Source organism: Balaenoptera acutorostrata, chromosome 7 (genome assembly GCF_949987535.1).
Source record: "Balaenoptera acutorostrata chromosome 7, mBalAcu1.1, whole genome shotgun sequence".
In the NCBI taxonomy this organism is placed as follows: domain Eukaryota; kingdom Metazoa; phylum Chordata; class Mammalia; order Artiodactyla; family Balaenopteridae; genus Balaenoptera; species Balaenoptera acutorostrata.
Genome location: NC_080070.1, coordinates 34494653 through 34512748, shown reverse-complemented (window position 1 = coordinate 34512748; position 18096 = coordinate 34494653). Strand labels below are relative to the sequence as shown.

At 38.4% G+C, this 18096-nt stretch overlaps 1 protein-coding gene and 1 long non-coding RNA gene across 4 annotated transcripts in view; one reads left to right on the top strand and one right to left on the bottom strand.

The window, feature by feature from the left end:
* CAV1 (caveolin 1) overlaps nt 1-11662 on the top strand; it is a 32844-nt gene extending 21182 nt beyond the window's left edge. For both annotated transcript variants that reach the window (XM_007195116.2, XM_007195117.2), the window contains exon 3: nt 9438-11662. In XM_007195116.2, the coding sequence (XP_007195178.1) occupies nt 9438-9779 (342 nt within the window). In that variant the 3' untranslated portion in view covers nt 9780-11662. The remainder of the gene's footprint in view (nt 1-9437) is intronic.
* LOC130708558 (uncharacterized) overlaps nt 1-18096 on the bottom strand; it is a 282747-nt gene that overhangs the window by 162662 nt on the left and 101989 nt on the right. The window lies entirely within an intron of this gene.

The window sequence follows — 18096 nt, the reverse complement described above, 5'->3', positions numbered from 1 at the left end:
TTTTCAGATCCTCTCACCTAGCAGAGAGCTAAGACAGCCTAAGACAGTTGTTGTTGTTTTTTTTTCTCAGAGTGTCTTACCTATAACCACTTGCATCAAAATGAGGGAGGAGGTACAGACACCAGGACCCTACTCTCAGACACAACCGATTCAGAATCTCAGTGCCCAGAAATCTGAATTTTAACAAAGAAATGAGTGGACTAATGTTTGAGAACCTCTGGCCCTACAGGAATGGAATAGGGAAGGGTACAATGTTATGGTAAACCAGAAAAAGCCACAGAGAGGTGACAAGGCAATGGGGACCCTCGTAACCAATGGTCAATGACTCAGGGGGTCCTGACCAGAGAAGAGCTTGGTTGCTGGAGAGTGAGGGTAATGCTGAGCATGGAGGTTTGACAGCAGAAGGAGGCCAGCCACATCCTCTGGCTTGGATTCACATGCCCTGTCCTGGTAGAAATGGTTATGCTGAGTCAGGGCAGCATTTTCTGTTAGTTTGGATGGGAAGCATGGTTGCAGGCAAGGGAGAGCAACCAGAGCATGTGGATTCAGAAATTCGTATGTGACTCTGATTAAGCAGGGCTTCATAAGCAGAATAAGGACTGGTGTGGGGTTAAAGAGAGTTGTGTGATGGAGGATCCAAGAGACCTAAGTCCTGAGTTTGGTTCAGTCACTGATTACAACCTCCCTCAGACTCAGGCTCCTGGTCTGTAAAATGGGGGAAATAACACCTGCCTTGAAGGTCCTCACATACAGGATGTGATGAACCAATTGAGGCATATAGTACTCTATAATGTATGTCATTGCTTTTCCAAAACCTCTGTACAACTCTCCTGCCTCAGAATATATCTGCCACACTCATGCCCTAAGTCCATTAATGACACAATAAAGGACAGTTGGAGATGATGCTCTGCCTTGCTCTGTGCATCCCCCTATACCCCTGCCAGGAAAAAGAACATAGTCACCTAAATTCAATCTAGAGTACAAATTACAATGTAGGCCTCCTGCACTGGGGACACGCAGACACACAGACACACACACACAGAGGGAAACATGAGGAAAAGTGGAGACTAGAGACACCAAAGAACAAATTCACTCTCCTCACTCTATCTCTTCCCCACTGGTGTGCTCTACTGATCCCCCGAAGAGCTGGGCTGCTACCTCTGCTTCTACCCCTGCTTCCCCTCCTCAACATACTCCAGTGCGTGCCCCCTGCTTTGGGGCCAGATCTACACAATTGTAGTTATTCAGATCATTGAGGCAAAACCCAACCAAGCAACAACATGCTTTAATCAATATTTTCTAAATCATTCTTCCTTAAAGCTGAAGATATCTGAGTTTGAATTGCCCCCTCCTCTGTAGGCTTTCCATGCCGTTCAAGTAACTTAAATGATAACCAACCCTACGCTTCATTTTGATCAGATCGTGGTATTATAGAGCTATGGTGAAAAGAACATCTCTTTTAATAAAATGGGATACCAAAAAAATCGATTAATAAAAGTGCACTTGTGAAATCAGAAAAGAATTCATAGTAGATAATATGATAGTTAATGTATGCCTACATTCTTCCAATGGACATTTATAGCTCCTTTAAAATATTATACATATTGAAGGAATATTTGCTAATTAATGTGTGCATAGTACTACTAGGAATTGTGGAGGATACCAAGATGGGTACAACAGATACAGACCTGCCCTAGGTCCTGGTTTGGTCCACTCATTTATTAATTAAGTGACCTTTCCTTATTGGGGAAATAAAAGACTATTTTCCATTCTTGTTATGAAGATAACCTAGAACTTCACAAGTTTGTGAAGAGAAGCAGATGAGTGAAATAGGACACTATATGTATAAAATATCATTATTCTGAGGTCTCTATAATGTCTGAGAAGCAACAACAGGGAGGTCAATCCAAAGGGAGACACTCAAGGGTCCCAGCTAGAGGCCCAGGCCAGGGACTGCAGGTCCCCTCTGCACCCCTCTTTCTACACCCAGCCCTCTTCTCTCACTCACAGAGGTAGGTATATACCCACCTTTCTGTCCTCTTCCAGCTTGAAACCCTGGTTAGTAATGCAGCCCTCTCCCTTCAGGCAATCCTGTGCTCTCCCACAAGGTGAAGTTGCCTAGCACCTGCCACCCCAAAGCAGCCCAAGAACACTTCAATGTTCCCACCCCAGGTTTACATTTTTCCTAGGACTGTGTGTGGATCTTCTGGAAATCCAAGCAATCACGAGGATTAAGGATACAGTCCAGGCCTCCTCTTTTCAGTCGGGGCTGCAAGAACACTGCAGCTTTTTTCCTGCAGTGGTGCTAGTTCAGCCCAGTAAACAAATGGGTATTTTGCCCTTGCCCCTGAGAAAACACATAGGCATTAGAGCAAAGTTCCTGTGTTCTGGTAACATTTAATTGTGCTAGTTCTCAGCCCTCTCTACACCCACACACTCATGGACAACATTTATTCCACTGACTTCAAAGGCTGTTCAACATGTTGGAAATATGTGAGAGAACACTGAGGGGAGTTTGAAATTAGTCTCAACCCTCCTTCTGTATGTGTGGGTTTGGTTCATGTGTTAGGATTTTAGAAGTACGTAATTGATTTTTAAAACATGCATTTGTTTATACTGGGTTTAGAGTCATGAAAAATAAATCAGGATTTCTATTGCCAGTTTTTGTGTTTTTCATAATAAACAGTAGTCATTCATCCTTGTCCAATAATAAATATTTATAGGTTTAAATTAGGAAAAGCTTTTCAAGAGAATTTCCATTCATTCATTATCCATCAACTTCCAGATGCCAGCCAGCACATGAGGAGTTTCCAGAAAGAAGCAGGAAGCAGACTAGGGCTTCCAGGCATGGAGGGGGAAGAGTATCGGCAACAAAAAGAAGTTGTCACTAAATCCAAATGGGTGTGTCATTCGCTAGTTCAGTCTTTTGCATAAGATTCCCCAGGCCCCAACCCAGAGAGTGTGATCTGAGTCTGAAATGGGCCTGAGCATCTGCATTTTAACAAGCATCCTCCCTCCAGTTGATTCTTTTGCCACACTACCCCTGTGCTGGTGCATTCAAGACATTATATTCAGAAGTCAAGATTCAGTGATGCGTCTTCTAGGTGGAGCTGGCTCTTAGTCTTTGGTGCATATCTGGGTAGAAAGCCAAGCACTTTACGGATATGCGCTGATAGCACTATCAATTGCCTAAAACTTTTCCAATATTCAGTTTGATATGAATTGTAGAAAGTTGAAAATGCTGCATTTCCTTCTCATATATTTCTAGACTTTGCTCCAGGACCAAATTCCAAGATATTTATATACATTCATTATATACATTTTTCTATAAGCTTAAAAATTGAATTATCTAACAGAAAAAAGAGCAATGTAATAGAAAATAAAACATGATCATCAAAATAAAGATGGTTTGTTTTAGCCATCTCTAGCTGCATAACCAATGACCCCCAAATTTAGTAGCTTAGAACAACAAATATTTATCATCTAACAGTGTGTCAGAAATCCAAGTGTGACTTAGCTGAGTAGTTCTGGTTCAGGGCCTCTCACAGGCTGCAGTCCAGGTGTCAGGGCTGGAGTCATCTCAAAGCCCGACTAGGAGGAGACCCATTTCCAAGCTCACTCGCATGGCCAATGGTAGGATTCAGTTCCTCCCAGGCTGCTGGACTGAGGACTCAGTTTTTCAGTGGCTGTTGGCTAGAGTTCTCCCACTTAGATCTCATTGGCCAGAATTGGGTCACATGTCTACTCTAAACTGACCACTCACCAAGGATACTAAGATTACCCTGGCAAGTCTAAACCAACTATAACTTAACTCTGAGATATAAGAATTATTTCCAAGACCTGAATAAACGAAGATTCACTTGGCAGAGAAGTGGGACTGTGGATTTAGAGCAGGCAACACACGTCTTCTGTAAGCATCTTGTTTGTTATTATTTATGTGCTCCATATATCCAATACAATCACAATTTTGTGATTTTTTTCACAATTTTCACAAAAGTCTAAAAAGATATTTTCCCACAGAAACAGACGAGGCAAGCATCATTGCTTATTAAATCTCAAATATACTTAAAGTTTCCTTCTTGAAAATTCCTTATTCATAAGTAAAATGTCCAAATTTTGAGACAAAGAATGACCCCATGGTTTTTTAATCCTGTGTACATATAAAACGTTTTTTAAATATTTCCATTGCATACATTTAACAAGATGAAATCTTCTGAGACTTACTGTATTAGCCAGCTATTATTAAAACACAATGAGACAGATTGCTTTTCTTGACATCTGCTGATAGATTTTTGTTAACTTACGTTTCTGAAATTATAGCATCATAAGTCAATGTTGCACAAAAGTATTTAATGTCATTTATAAAAATCTAGTTATATAAACTGTTGACTCCTTATAAAGCATCTATTAAGACACAGAAATATCACTGAAGCATATTTATGCCTTTGATCTTGCAGTCTGCATAATGATTCGGACCAGAGGCGCAACTTGTTCCATAGATTACAGAACAGAAAATCAGTTCTTTGAGAAGCTGCTCAACCTCATCTGAGGCATCCCATTCTAAGAAACTAAATGGCACCTGCATGTCTTGGTTTTTGTGTTTGTTTAAAAGCAAATCTCTAACTGCTGTTCTGCTCCAAATCTAGGTGAGCAGATAAAGTTCTGCTCTGAGCAAGACCTGCCCTCCTATAGAGGGATAAGAGGAGCATGTCCCTGAGGGAATGGGATGCCAGAGTGACAGCTTTGATAAGGGATAAATCAAACCAATGATGCATGTGAACGATGAGCACACTGGGGATTGTCAGAAACAGGCATCATCATTCATTTAATGATGTTCAAATTCACATACAAGTCTAGCTGCCTTTTACATTGACTACGGAATGTGGCATCCAGATGATTGAGGATGTGTGGTGACAGCAGACAGCTGTGGAAGAGCCTAGGAGAGTTTCTAAGTCTGAATTCCAATCCTGTGCCTGCCATTAAGTGGGAAAGTATTCTTGATCCAGTCATCTGACAGCTTTGCCCATCGATTTCTCTATCTCAAATGGGACTCCTTTTCTTTAAGGATCCCTTCAGCTTTAAATACCTATGAATCTGCTAAAGCAACTACGCTTTGATTGATGGAATTGTGAACTACCTTTAGATGGAATGACTGATTACTAACAGAACTTTGTTGGGTTCAGTGCATTATGAATACATATCAAAATGTACAATGAGGATATTTTTCGAAATATTCTCTCCAGTTTTCTTCACCCTAGATAAATGTACAGAAATGTCTGTATTAGTGTTGAGAAAAGGACATTTCTCCTAACCTCACACAGAGATACATTTCAAGTCTATGTCTTAGAAGACAATGAGAGACTTACAGGAGACCTAGAGATATGAATGGGGTAGGCAGAGAAGGGACCCGGGGAGAGAGATATAACTTCCTAGGGAAATTGTGTGGAGGGCAGGGCTGGACCTAGGCCTGGGAATCAGGAAGTTACAGTTCTAATTTCAGCCTTTCCACTGATTCACTTGGGACCTTGAGAATGTCTGGCCCATTTAAATCGTGCCTCAGTTTCCTTATCTGCCAATTAGAGAGAGTCCTTGGCTAGGTGCCCAGGATTGTGAGAACATAATGTTCAGGGCCATGGACATTCAATCAGTACCAAAAATGCAAAACATCCTAGTTACTAGATGTCCTAACTTAAAATGGAAACATTAACAAGAGTAATTCCTTTAATAATCAAAATGTGAATGCTTTAGAAAGCATATCTATATGGTTGAAAATTAAGCGAATAAGACTACTGGAAGAGCTTATAGTCCTAGGGATACATAAGCAAAAAAAGGTCAAACTTGGAGTGGGACAAGTTCCAGTTTTGCCACTTATCATCCTTGTGACCTTGGGTAATTTCTTAACCTCCCACAGTAGCCTCATATGTAAAATGAGAATAAGAGCACGCATCTCAGAGGGTTGTGGTAAAGATGATTACAGATGGAAGTTAGTTCTTTTGAAGCATTGATGAGGTCTGAATTCACAGCCACCATATACTTTGCAGCTGACAGTTTCTCTTATTGCAATTAAAAAGCTTAGTCACCCAGAGCAAGTGATTTTTTAATGCCGTTTATTAAGCATTTACTGTATTGCAATGCTCTATCCCCATGCTAAGCACTTTGCATAAATTTTCTCATGATCTCCTCACAAAAACCTATTACTATTACTGCTGCAGAAATGGAGGTGGAGAGAAACTAAACATTATTTCTGGCTTCATTGTGTTTCCTTAACCTGCCTTATTTTTTTTTCTCAGCTGCATCTAATTGGCTCTACTTTTAATATTATTTTAAGCCACTTAAAGTTTTTAAGACTAAAGCAGCAACTAACTGAATATATTTATATAACATGTTAGTTTTGTCATGTTGCTGTCCACCCCTGGAGACCTGCTCTAAATTTACCTGGATATTTGAGGATAAATAAATCATGTTCACTGCAGTTTCTGGAAAGCACCAAAAAAGCACTAAACTTGCTTTGAAATAATCAAAGCAAGTTAAAATAAAGCTTAAGAATTTCCAAAATGTTCATTGAAGAAAGCATTTATGTTTAGAAAAATTAACTTATCATTGAGAAATCTTACACACATGCATATGTTCATAGATCTTCACTAAGGACCAATTGTGTATATATGTGTATGACCTCATCGTAACACGGTCCTCAGAGACCACACTGTGGGAATTCTTACAGTTACCAGAGGGTTAAATTCAGTAAACTCTTTTTTGTTAATGTACCTTTTAATTATGAAATACTATAATCGTCTTAGAGAAAATTTGAAAAATATTTTTTTAAGCAATGTGGTATTGAAGAAAGAGTCGGTATCTTTCAAACCAGATTAGAAATTCAAATCCACCTCTTATTTACCTGGACAACTTATTAAACCTTACATTTTTCTATGAAATGGGAATAATAAATTACAGAGTTGCTGTAAGTTAAAATGAGAACAGTGTTTGATCATGATAGCCAATCAACAAATGTCAGTAACTATCCATTCCCTTGGAAAAGAATCTCTAGGCAGACGTGCTTAAATTCTGTTCTGTAAAGAGATAGGAATCCTCTGTTCCCATAAAGTGCTTACCAGCCTTCTTTGGTAATAGACTATTTTCTAATAAAAAGCAATGGACCCTTTTCTATTGTACACTCAAAATGTATGCACCCACTTCAGGGCATTCATGGACCAACACTGCCCATCCTTTGACTCAGATTAAGAACACCTGCTCTAGTGCATTCATTCTGACTTCACCAAATCCTCTTACAAAATCAGGTCATCTTTAAAAAATAAAATTCTTTGGGTACCTTTCAGTTGAATGAAGGAAAACAGCAGGGCTTTATTTTTAATAGCTCTAGGAAAATGCATTATCCAAGCAAAACCCCACAGTAGACAAGTAAACTGCACAGAAACTTCATTAAAGGACTGATCTGACTTGCCGCATATTTAGAACAGCCTTTGAAAACACACGAGTAAATGTTTACTTCTGAGTCTAGATCTAAATGAAGAAAACATTAGAAGAACAATAAATTTACTTAACTTCATTTAGATAATTGTGGACATACCATTTTTATATATTACATATTCTTAAGGACATTGGACAACAGATCAAGAAACAGAATGTTCTAGAAAATAAACCTTAACTATTGGTAAGTATTATGTACTTTTTACAAAAGAGGTTTTATTGTGTTGAATCAAAAGTGGCTCCTTGGCAGAGAGGCTCCATGGAGTCACCCAAGTCCTCGTTCCCTAATCCTGAGATTAGCTGGATTGCTGCTAGCAGTCATCAACTTGTTTGGATTTCAGACTACATTAGATCCCTTCATATAGCTGCCACCACCAAGCAGTTAAGCTGGCTCTGTCCTATTCTTTTGGTGGTAATTTTTTTACCCTATGCTTCAGTTTAGTCTATATAATCCTTCCAGAGGGATAAAACCTCCTGGGAATTAATTGCTTAAGTGAACACGTACTGTGGGAGAGAACGCTATTTGGGAAAGGGGCCAAGTTTGCATTCTGTCCCCACCATTGCTTTGTGTTTGACTTTAGCAAGTCACCTTCACCTCTCTAAACCTAAGTATCTTCTTTTGTAAAATGACAACCTACCTTCCCAGATTGGTTTGAAACCCCAGATCACATGGAGACAACGCATGTAGAAGCACTTGGTAACTGTTAAGTGCTACGTGACTGCAAACTCATTTGATTACTTCCTAGTGGCCACCAAAAGGGACTAGTACAGGTGTGGACCACTGATGTTTGCATCTGTCCTTATTCAAAGCCTTACTGTTTGTTCAATTCAAAAATTAAGTTCTCTCTTAACATTTTCTTAACTGCCTTCCTAATTTTCTTCTTGCTTTTAATGTCACCTCTGCTCTCTCTAGCAGGAAAACCTGAAGCTCAAAGCTCAAAGCTCAAAACTCATCTTAGGCTTTTCTCTCTCCCTATCCTTGAAGTAATTAAGTCCTGTGGATTCTTCCTTTAACATCCTGAAATTCATTATTCATTCTTTTCTTTTTTCTTTTTCATGGCCTATTCCAGTTTTGGCCCTACCATCTCAAACTTGGGATACAGCAAGAATCTCTCTGCCTTGAGTCTCTTTTCCTTTTTTCTCAGGCTGGACACTGATATCAAATTCATGTTGATAAATGACTGCATTGATTGTGGCTGCATTCCTCTGCTCCAACATCTTCAAAGACCCCCACTGTATATAAAATAAAATTGAATCTGGCCTCAACCCATCTTTCCAGCCGTGGCCACACAGGTCTATTTGCCTGTGACACTCACTGTATCATCCTTCCTTGTTCCTGGGGCCTTGCTCACTGCATTTTCAAGATCCCTTCTTCCTTCCTTTCCAAATCATACCCCATTTTCCAATCCCTGCTCAAGTCCCACCACCCCATGAAGACTTCTTGAATCCTCAGAGCTCACAATGATCTAATTTCCTGAAGATATTCTACCAGTTGAGTGTTTGAAGAGTTGATAATCAGTTATGAACTAACTACCCCTTAACATTGTGTGTGTAGTTGTCTTGGAGTCAATTAACTTAGGTCATGTCATTTACATTTTATTGAGTGCCATATATACTTATCCATGTTGCTGGGTTTTACTGGAAGGCAGGAATTTTATCATATCCATTTAGTTTCCCTCAGAGCAGCAGTTTTCAACCTTTCACACAGCAAAGAAGCACCTGGAGGACATGTTAGAAAATCCCCTTGATGCCACTCCTAGGGATTTTTGTGAGGCCCAAATCTCTGAATTTCCTACAAATTCCAAGCGAGGCTTATGCTGCTGGGTGCCTTTTAGCATCTTACACAGAACCTGTACATAAAAGCTAATATATATTTATGCATACTCGGAAATGGGTTTTTTTTCTTTTTTTCTTCTATTTCATGCTCATGTTCTGTCACTTCTTCCTTTTAGATTGATTTTGAAGATGTGATTGCAGAACCAGAAGGGACACACAGTTTCGATGGCATCTGGAAGGCCAGCTTCACCACCTTCACTGTGACGAAGTACTGGTTTTACCGTTTGCTGTCTGTCCTCTTTGGCATCCCAATGGCACTCATCTGGGGCATTTACTTTGCCATTCTCTCTTTTCTGCACATCTGGGCAGTTGTACCGTGCATTAAGAGTTTCTTGATTGAGATTCAGTGCATCAGCCGTGTCTATTCCATCTACGTCCACGCCTTCTGTGATCCGCTATTTGAGTCTATTGGCAAAATATTCAGCAATATCCACATCAACACGCAGAAAGAAATATAAATGACATTTCAAGGATAGAAGTATATCCGATTCTTTTTTTCCCTTTTAATTTTCTTGGTGCCAATTTCAAGTTTCAAGTTGCTAGCAAGAATATATGAATGAATTTTCTTGGTTCAGAGCAAAGAAATCACTCAGTTTTCATAACTATTATTTGTCTCTTCTGAGCTATTTCTTCTATTTTTGGGGTGTTATGAATTTTAAAAACCCATTTAAAATATTTTCCTTACATTTGGATCATTGTTTTATTGGCTGAGATATGAACCTATCGTTGAAAGATAATTTGAGAGAAATATGAAGAACTGAGGAGGAAAAAAGAAAAAAAAGAACTAACAACCTCAACTGCCTATTCTAAAATGTTGATCATTTTATGGTAAGGGAAGAATTCAAGGCTATTGCCATTGAGTGTACAGGTATGTGGGCAGTTTTCAACCAACTCTTCCCTCTGAACTGTTAGTGAATTGCTGCCATTCACTTTAATGATCCAGTGGAATCTAGTGATCTTTATCAAGTTAGAAAATATAATCTGCACATGATTCGACTAATGCCTTACTCTCTTGAAATTTTAACCTGCGATACTTTCTATGCCTGAATATTTGTTATATAGATGATGACACCTAAGTGCCTTCCTGTTCTTCAGGTTTTCCTTTTCAAATAGGGTCCACCTCATCAACTTTCATTAGGTCAGCAGCCTCCCTGAAGACCAAAATTAGAAAAATCCATTACCTTGTTCTTCACAGTTGTTTCTGACTCTGAAATACAGAATCAGATGAAGTTCATGTCTGCACTTGATGACACAACATCTTTACCCATATCGAGTATGGTCCACATCAGCCCCATTAAACGAATTAAGGTGGATAAATGGGGCCAAGCCCTCTCTGGACTAGCAGGAGTAGAAGCCAACTTTCCCTGTCTCTCACCAGCTGAATGAGGTCAGCATGTCTATTCAGCTTCGTTTATTTTCAAGAATAATCACGCTTTCCTGACTCCAAACTAATCCATCACTGGGGTGGTTTAGTGGCTGAACATTGTGTTCCCTTTTCAGCTGATCAGTGGGCCTCCGGGGAAGGGCTCATAAAATGGAGGCCATTGTGTGAGACTGTCAGAGTTGTTGCAAATGTGACCCCTTCAAAGTAAAGCACTTGCAACTGTCTGTAATGCTGTGACACATGGCCCCTCCCCCTGCCAGGAGCTTTGGACCTAATCCAAGCATCACTTTGCTCAGAGAGAAGATGGGGGAGGAGGCAGTAATAAAAGATTGAGGTAATTTTGCTGGAATAAATTCAAATTCTTCTGAACTCAAACTGAGGAATTTTACCTGTAAACCTGAGTCATACAGAAAGCTGCCTGGTACATCCAAAAGCTTTTTATTCCTCCTGCTCATATTAAGATTCTTCCCAGGGGGACTTTATTTTTAACCTTCAGTTATGCTTTTATTTTTATTTCCATACACCTGTTGGAATTCTGCTTGTTTTTTTTTGTTTGTTTGTTTGTTTTTTGGCCTCTTCCAGTTTTCCTGACACTTTAATTGCCAACCTGTTACCTACTTAGGTTTTTTGCATTTAAAACAGACACTGGCATGGACATAGTTTTACTTTTAAACTGTGTACATAACTGAAAATGTACTATACTGAATAATTTTTAAGTGCAAAGATATTTTTTATCTTTATATGAGGAAAATCACTTGGGAAATTGCTTTGTGATTCAATCTGTAAACTGTGTATCCCAAGACATGTCTGTTCTATATAGATGCTTAGTCCCTTGTACAAATCAAGGGCTGGTCCAAAAGATTGCTGAAATTTTATATGCTTACTGATATTTTACACTTTTTTATCCTGCATGTCCTGTAAAGTTATAAGTCTGCACAATAAAAATGTTTAACAGTTTGTCAGCTTTATTATTTTTCCTCAAAACGGGTCTGTATGTGTTGACTTCTGTGGTGTGTGTGTGTGTGTGTGTGTGTGTGTGTGTGTGTAATGAGCATATTCATGGTGTGTGTACATATTTGTAGTATGTTTTTGGGGGTGGTAGTCTTCCACTTTTCAACTATTACAAAGTCATTTAGTTGGGCTCTTTCTTCTAAGGCCATCAACATTCATGAGTTACTTCAGGTGAAAGTTATAATTAATAAGAAATATTTGTTTAGCAGTTTACTCAATGTTTTGTTTTATGTCATCTAATTTGAGCTCCCAACAACTTTATGTGATAGATATTAACTTTCTCCTTGATAAATGATACATTCAGGGAGGGGGGTTTGCTTTGAATTTTTGCCATTTCTTAACTGGAATTTCTTAAGATGCACACTTCAGAAATAATTTATTTTGGCCTTGGCTAAGTTTACATTAAGAGCTTCTGTATTAGTCAGGGTGCTCCACAGAAACAGAACCAATAGGAAATACAAATATGAAATATACATATATGAATATATTAGGAAACTACATATAGAGAAAGAGAGAGAGAGATCAAGGAGTAAGAAACTCGTCCATACAAGTTAAGGAAGCTAAAAAGTCTCAAGGTCTGCAGGGTAAGTCAACAAGCTGGAGACTCAGTAGAACTGACGGTGTAGTTCTAGACCAAAAGCTGGCAGGTTGAGACCCAGGAAAAGCTGATGTTTCACTTTGAGTTCAAAGGCAGGACAAAACCAATGTTCCAGTTCAAAAGAAGTCAGGCAGGAGGAATTCTCTCTTACTCAGGAAAGGATCAGTCTTTCTGTTCTGTTCAGTCCTTCAACTGATTGGATGAGGCCCACCCACATTAGAGAGGGCAATCTGCTTTACTCAGTCTACCAATTTTTTTTTTTTTATGTTTTTTTTTCCTTCTTAGTCATCCATTTTATACACATCAGTGTATACATGTCAATCCCAATCTCCCAATTCATCACACCACAAGCCTCACCTCCTGCCGCTTTCCCTTCTTGGTGTCCATATGTTTTTTCTCTACTTCTGTGTCTCAGTTTCTGCTTGGCAAACCAGTTCATCTGTACCATTTTCTAGGTTCCACATATATGCGCTAATATACGATACTTGTTTTTCTCTTTCTGACTTACTTCACTCTGTATGACAGTCTCTAGATCCATCCACGTATCTACAAATGACCCAATTTCGTTCCTTTTTATGGCTGAGTAATATTCCATTGTATATATGTCCCACAACTTCTTTATCTATTTGTCTGTTGATGGGCATTGAGGTTGCTTCCAGGACCTGGCTATTGTAAATAGTGCTGCAGTGAACATTGGGGTGCATGTGTCTTTTGGAATTATGGCTTTCTCTGGGTATATGCCCAGTAGTGGGATAGCTGGGTCATATGGTAATTCTATTTTCAGTTCTTTAAGGAACCTCCATACTGTTCTCCATAGTGGCTGTATCAATTTACATTCCCACCAACAGTGCAAGAGGGTTCCCTTTTCTCCACACCCTCTCCAGCATTTGGTGTTTGTAGATTTTCTGATGATGCCCATTCTAACTGGTGTCAGGTGATACCTCATTGTAGTTTTGATTTGCATTTCTCTAATAATTAGTGATGGTGAGCAGCTTTTCACGTGCTTCTTGGCCATCTGGATGTCTTCTTTGGAGAAATGTCTATTTAGGTCTTCTGCCCATTTTTGGATTGGGTTGTTTGTTTTTTTTAATATTGAGCCACATGAGCTGTTTATATATTTTGGAAATTAATCCTTTGTCCGATGATTCACTTGCAAATATTTTCTCCCATTTTTAGGGTTGTCTTTTCATCTGGTTTATGGTTTCCTTTGCTATGCAAAAGCTTTTAAGTTTCATTAGGTCCCATTTGTTTATTTTTGTTTTTATTTCCATGACTCTAGGAGGTGGATCAAAAGATATCCTGCTGTGATTTATGTCAAAGAGTGTTCTTCCTATGTTTTCCTCTAAGAGTTTTATAGTGCGCAGTCTTACATTTAGGTCTCTAATCCATTTGGAGTTTTTTTTGTGTATGGTGTTAGGGAGTGTTCTAATTTCATTCTTTTACATGTAGCTGTCCAGTTTTCCCAGCAACACTTATTGAAGAGACTGTCTTTCCACCATTGTATATCCTTGCCTCCTTTGTCACAGATTAGTTGCCCATAGGTGCATGGGTTTATCTCTGGGCTTTCTATCCTGTTCCATTGATCTATATTTCTGTTTCTGGGCCAGCACCATATTGTCTTGATTACTGTAGCTTTGTAATATAGTCTGAAGTCAGGGAGTCTGATTCCTCCAGCTCTGTATTTTCCCTCAAGACGGCTTTGGCTATTCGGGGTCTTTTGTGTCTCCATACAAATTTTAAGACTTTTTGTTCTAGTTCTGTAAAAAATGCCATTGGTAATTTGATAGGGATTGCATTGAATCTGTAGATTGCTTTGGGTAGTATAGTCATTTTCACAATATTGATTCTTCCAGTCCAAGAACACAGTATATCTCTCCATCTGTTGGTATCATCTTTAATTTCTTTCATCAGTGTCTTATAGTTTTCTGCATACAGGTCTTTTGTCTCCCTAGGTACGTTTATTCCTAGGTATTTTATTCTTTTTGTTGCAATGGTAAATGGGAGTGTTTCCTTGATTTCTCTTTCAGATTTTTCATCATTAGTGTATAGGAATGCAAGAGATTTCTGTGCATTAATTTTGTATCCTGCAACTTTACCAAATTCATTGATTAGCTTTAGTAGTTTTCTGGTGGCATCTTTAGGATTCTCTGTGTATAGTATCATGTCATCTGCAAACAGTGACAGTTTTACTTCTTCTTTTCCAATTTGCATTCCTTTTATTTCTTTTTCTTCTCTGATTGCCACGGCTAAAACTTCCAAAACTATGTTGAATAATAGTGGTGAGAGTGGACTTCCTTGTCTTGTTCCTGACCTTAGAGGAAATGCTTTCAGTTTTTCACCTTTGAGAATGATGTTTGCTGTGGGTTTGTCGTACATGGCCTTTATTATGTTGAAGTAGGTTCCCTGTATGCCCACTTTCTGGAGAGTTTTTATCATAAATGGGTGTTGAATTCTGTCAAAAGCTTTTTCTGCATCTATTGAAATGGTCATATGGTTTTTAATTCTTCAATTTGTTAATATGGTGTATCATATTGATTGATTTGCATATACTGAAGAATCCTTGCATCTCTGGGATAAATCCCACTTGATCATGGTGTTTAATCCTTTCAATGTGTTGTTGGATTCTGTTTGCTAGTATTTTGTTGAGGATTTTTGCATCTATATTCATCAGTGATATTGGTCTGTAATTTTCTTTTTTTTTGTAGTATCTTTGTCTGGTTTTGGTATCAGGGTGATGGTGGCCTCATAGAATGAGTTTGGGAGTTTTCCTTCCTCTGCAATTTTTTGTAAGAGTTTGAGAAGGATGGGTGTTAGCTCTTCTCTAAATGTTTGATAGAATTCACCTATGAAGCCATCTGGTCCTGGACTTTTGTTTGTTGCAAGATTTTTAATCAGAGTTTCAATTTCATTACTTGTGATTGGTCTGTTCATATTTTCTATTTCTTCCTGGTTCAGTCTTGGAAGGTTATACCTTTCTAAGAATTTGTCCATTTCTTCCAGGTTGTCCATTTTATTGGCATAGAGTTGCTTGTAGTAATCTCTTAGGATGCTTTGTATTTCTGCAGTGTCTGTTGTAACTTCTCCTTTTTCATTTCTAATTTTATTGATTTGAGTTTTCTCCCTCTTTTTCTTGATGAGTCTGGCTAACGGTTTATCAATTTTGTTTATCTTCTCAAAGAACCAACTTTTAGTTCTATTGATCTTTGCTATTGTTTTCTTTGTTTCTATTTGATTTATTTCTGCTCTGATCTTTATGATTTCGTTCCTTCTGCTAACTTTGGGTTTTGTTTGTTCTTCTTTCTCTAGTTCCTTTAGGTGTAATGTTAGATTGTTTTTTGAGAATTTTCTTGTTTCTTGAGGTAGGCTTGTATAGCTATAAACTTCCCTCTTAGAACTGCTTTTGCTGCATCCCATAGGTTTTGGATCGTCATGTTTTCATTGTCATTTGTCTCTAGGTATTTTTTTATTTCCTCTTTGATTTCTTCAGTGATCTCTTGGTTATTTAGTAACGTATTGTTTAGCCTCCATGTGTTTGTGTTTTTTACTTTTTTTCCCTGTAATTCATTTCTAATCTCATAGTGTTGTGGTCAGAAAAGATGCTTGATATGATTTCAATTTTCTTAACTTTACTGAGGCTTGATTTGTGACCCAAGATGTGATCTATCCTGGAGAATGTTCCGTGCGCACTTGAGAAGAAAGTGTAATCTGCTGTTTTTGAATGGAATGTCCTATAAATATCAATTAAATCTATCTGGTCTATTGTGTCATTTAAAGCTTGTGTTTTCTTATTAATTTTCTGTTTGGATGATCTGTCCATCAATGTAAGTGAGGTGTTAAAGTCCCCCACTATTATTGTGTTACTGTTGATTTCCTCTTTTAGAGCTGTTAGCAGTTGCCTTATGTATTGAGGTGCTCCTATGTTAGGTGCATATATATTTATAATTGTTATATCTTCTTCTTGGATTGATCCCTTGATCATTATGTAGTGTCCTTCCTTGTCTCTTGTAACATTATTTTAAAGTCTATTTTACCTGATATGAGTATTGCTACTCCAGCTTTCTTTTGATTTCCATTTGCATGGAATATCTTTTTCCATCCCCTCACTTTCAGTCTGTATGTGTCCCTAGGTCTGAAGTGGGTCTCTTGTAGACAGCATATATATGGGTCTTGTTTTTGTATCCATTCAGCAAGCCTGTGTCTTTTGGTTGGAGTATTTAATCCATTTACGTTTAAGGTAATTATCGATATGTATGTTCCTATGACCATTTTCTTAATTGTTTTGGGTTTGTTTTTGTAGGTCCTTTTCTTCTCTTGTGTTTCCCACTTAGAGAAGTTCCTTTAGCATTTGTTGTAGAGCTGGTTTGGTGGTGCTGAATTCTCTTAGCTTTTACTTGTCTGTAAAGCTTTTGATTTCTCCATCGAATCTGAATGAGATCCTTGCTGGGTAGAGTAATCTTGGTTGTAGGTTCTTCCCTTTCATCACTTTAAGTATATCATGCCACTCCCTTCTGGCTTGTACAGTTTCTGCTGAGAAATCAGCTGTTAACCTTATGGGAATTCCCTTGTGTGTTATTTGTTGTTTTTCCCTTGTTGCTTTCAATAATTTTCCTTTGTCTTTAATTTTTGCCAATTTGATTCCTATGTGTCTCAGCGTGTTCCTCCTTGGGTTTATCCCATATGGGACTCTCTGCACTTCCTGGACTTGGGTGGCTATTTCCTTTCCCATGTTAGGGAAGTTTTCGACTATAATCTCTTCAAATATTTTCTCGGGTCCTTTCTCTCTCTCTTCTCCTTCTGGGACCCCTATAATGCGAATATTGTTGCATTTAATGTCTTCCCAGAGGTTTCTTAGGCTGTCTTCATTTCTTTTCATCCTTTTTTCTTTATTCTGTTCCGTGGCAGTGAATTCCACCATTCTGTCTTCCAGGTCACTTATCTGTTCTTCTGCCTCAGTTATTCTGCTATTGATTCCTTCTAGTGTAGTTTTCATTTCAGTCATTGTATTTTTCATCTCTGTTTGTTTGTTCTTTAATTCTTCTAGATCTTTGTTAAACATTTCTTGCATCTTCTCGATCTTTGCCTCCATTGTTTTTCCGAGGTCCTGGATCATCTTCACTATCATTATTCTGAATTCTTTTTCTGGAAGACTGCCTATCTCCATTTCATTTAGTTGTTTTTCTGGGGTTTTATCTTTTTCCTTCATCTGGTACATAGCCTTCCGCATTTTCATCTTGTCTTTCCGTGAATGTGGTTTTTGTTCCACAGGCTGCAGGACTGTAGTTATTATTGCTTCTGCTGTCTGCTCTCCCAGTCTACCAATTTAAATGTTAATCTCATCCAAGAACATCCTTATGAAAACACCCAGAATAATGTTTGACCAAATATCTGGGTACTCCAGTCAAGCTGACACATAAAATTAACCATCACAGCTTCCAAAATAAATTTTGCAAAGGGATCTTCTCCTAATTTCTCTCCCCCTGAAACTCCTTTCATGTTGTTAACAGAGTCCCTCCCTTTGCTGGGCTCTCAAGCAAGCACTGAGGCTGATTATTTAGTAACCCAGGCTGGCATTTGTTTTTACCCAGCAAATCCATTTCTAGTATGCAGTGTGGAGACATGTTTTTGACCGTGGCAGCATGTCAGATCTTGGCCAAAGTTATGCCAAAGTTATTCAAGAATAATCAGTGTAGTGACTTTAAAGAAAAGCTTTTGTACAGCAAAGAAAACCATCGACAAAACAAAAAGACAGCATACTGAATGGGAGAAAATATTTGCAAATGAT